General features: G+C 62.9%; 1 protein-coding gene across 1 annotated transcript in view; it reads left to right on the top strand.

Annotated features, from left to right (window-relative positions):
• Positions 1 to 318: 318 nt before the first annotated feature.
• The window catches only part of DAPK3 (death associated protein kinase 3), a 5,314-nt gene continuing 4,422 nt past the window's right edge, over positions 319 to 1,210 (top strand). Inside the window, exon 1 of the mRNA XM_009636680.2 lies at positions 319 to 466. Coding sequence (XP_009634975.1) covers positions 405 to 466 — 62 coding nt within the window. The 5' untranslated portion in view covers positions 319 to 404. The remainder of the gene's footprint in view (positions 467 to 1,210) is intronic.

Below are 1,210 nucleotides of genomic sequence, written 5' to 3'. Positions count from 1 at the left end.
ATGACAAGGGGTTTGGGATTGAGGATGGGGGCCAGGGCAGCCATGAGGCCCACACAGCCACCAGCCCTATTCCCTCCTCTCCCTCCAGAGCATCCCCATCAGGGCCAGGGTGGGCAGGAGGTTCCCGCGGGCTTTGGGGCATGATGAGAGCTCGGCCCCAGCTGCCCCACAGCGCAACATGGCATGGGGTGCACTGCTTTGGGGCTCACTGTCTTCCTGTGAGGTCCCTGTGCCGGGTCCTGGCCCTGAGCGGGGGCCCTCTAATGCTGGTGTCAGCATGGGGCTCTCGGAGCATAAACCCCCTTTTCTGGTGCCACAGGTGCTGATCCCCGGCTGCTCCCCTGGTGTCCTCCTTCACTGGCAGGGTCAGGGGGGGGCTTCAGCTCTGCCAGGGCCCCCCAGCCATGTCCACCTTCCGGCAGGAGAGTGTGGAGGACTTCTATGAGATGGGGGAAGAACTGGGCAGGTGAGTGACATCCCTCTGAGCTTTGGGGGGGCTTCCGTGGCTGCACCCCCTCCCCGAGCACCAGGCCGGGAGCTTCACCCGGCTGCTGCAGCCCTGTGGTGTCCCCCGTGCTGGCAGCATCCCCTGTGCCACCTCTGTGCTACCTGCAGGCTGTGGGTCTGGGGGCAGGGGGCTGTGCTGAGAGCCAGGCACCTCTAGCAGCTATATATTAAAAAAGAAAGGGTGTTTGTTAATGTTAAACTTGCTCCTGTATCTGGGGAGGCCTAGCCGCTCCCTGCAGAACTCCCGTCCTGTCCGGCTTTGGCCAGGGCTGCTGGGCCGGTGCTGGCGGCTTCCGGCCCTTCTCTGTCGCTGCTGCCTGGCTCTGCGCCTGCAGGACAGATCTGGGGGTGAATCACTGCATGCAAATGGGATTTAATCATCCAGGAGGCTGGGTTTGGATCCTCCAGTGCTGCCTCAGCCACACGAGCCCCATGCCAGCACTGCCGGGATTTGGGGTCTGCTGCAGCCATGGCTGCCTGGGCATGGGGCTTCCTGGGTGCTGGGAAATAATTGTGCAGTGGAAACATCTTGTGTGGCTTTACTGTTTTTTTAAAAGGGGGGGGAGCTTCCAGGGGCTTGCTCCTGGTCCCTTTGGGGCTGCGCTGTAGCTGTGGTCCATGTGAGCCATGGGGACGGACGTGGTGCTAGGAGCCAGCTGCCACCTGGGCAAGGCTGGTCCCTGCCCCGGGGGGACTGTGGGTG

This window comes from Egretta garzetta, unplaced genomic scaffold, assembly GCF_000687185.1.
Source record: "Egretta garzetta isolate BGI_Z169 unplaced genomic scaffold, ASM68718v1 scaffold4, whole genome shotgun sequence".
NCBI classification, from domain to species: Eukaryota; Metazoa; Chordata; class Aves; order Pelecaniformes; family Ardeidae; genus Egretta; species Egretta garzetta.
This window is presented reverse-complemented; position numbering and strand designations above follow the sequence as displayed.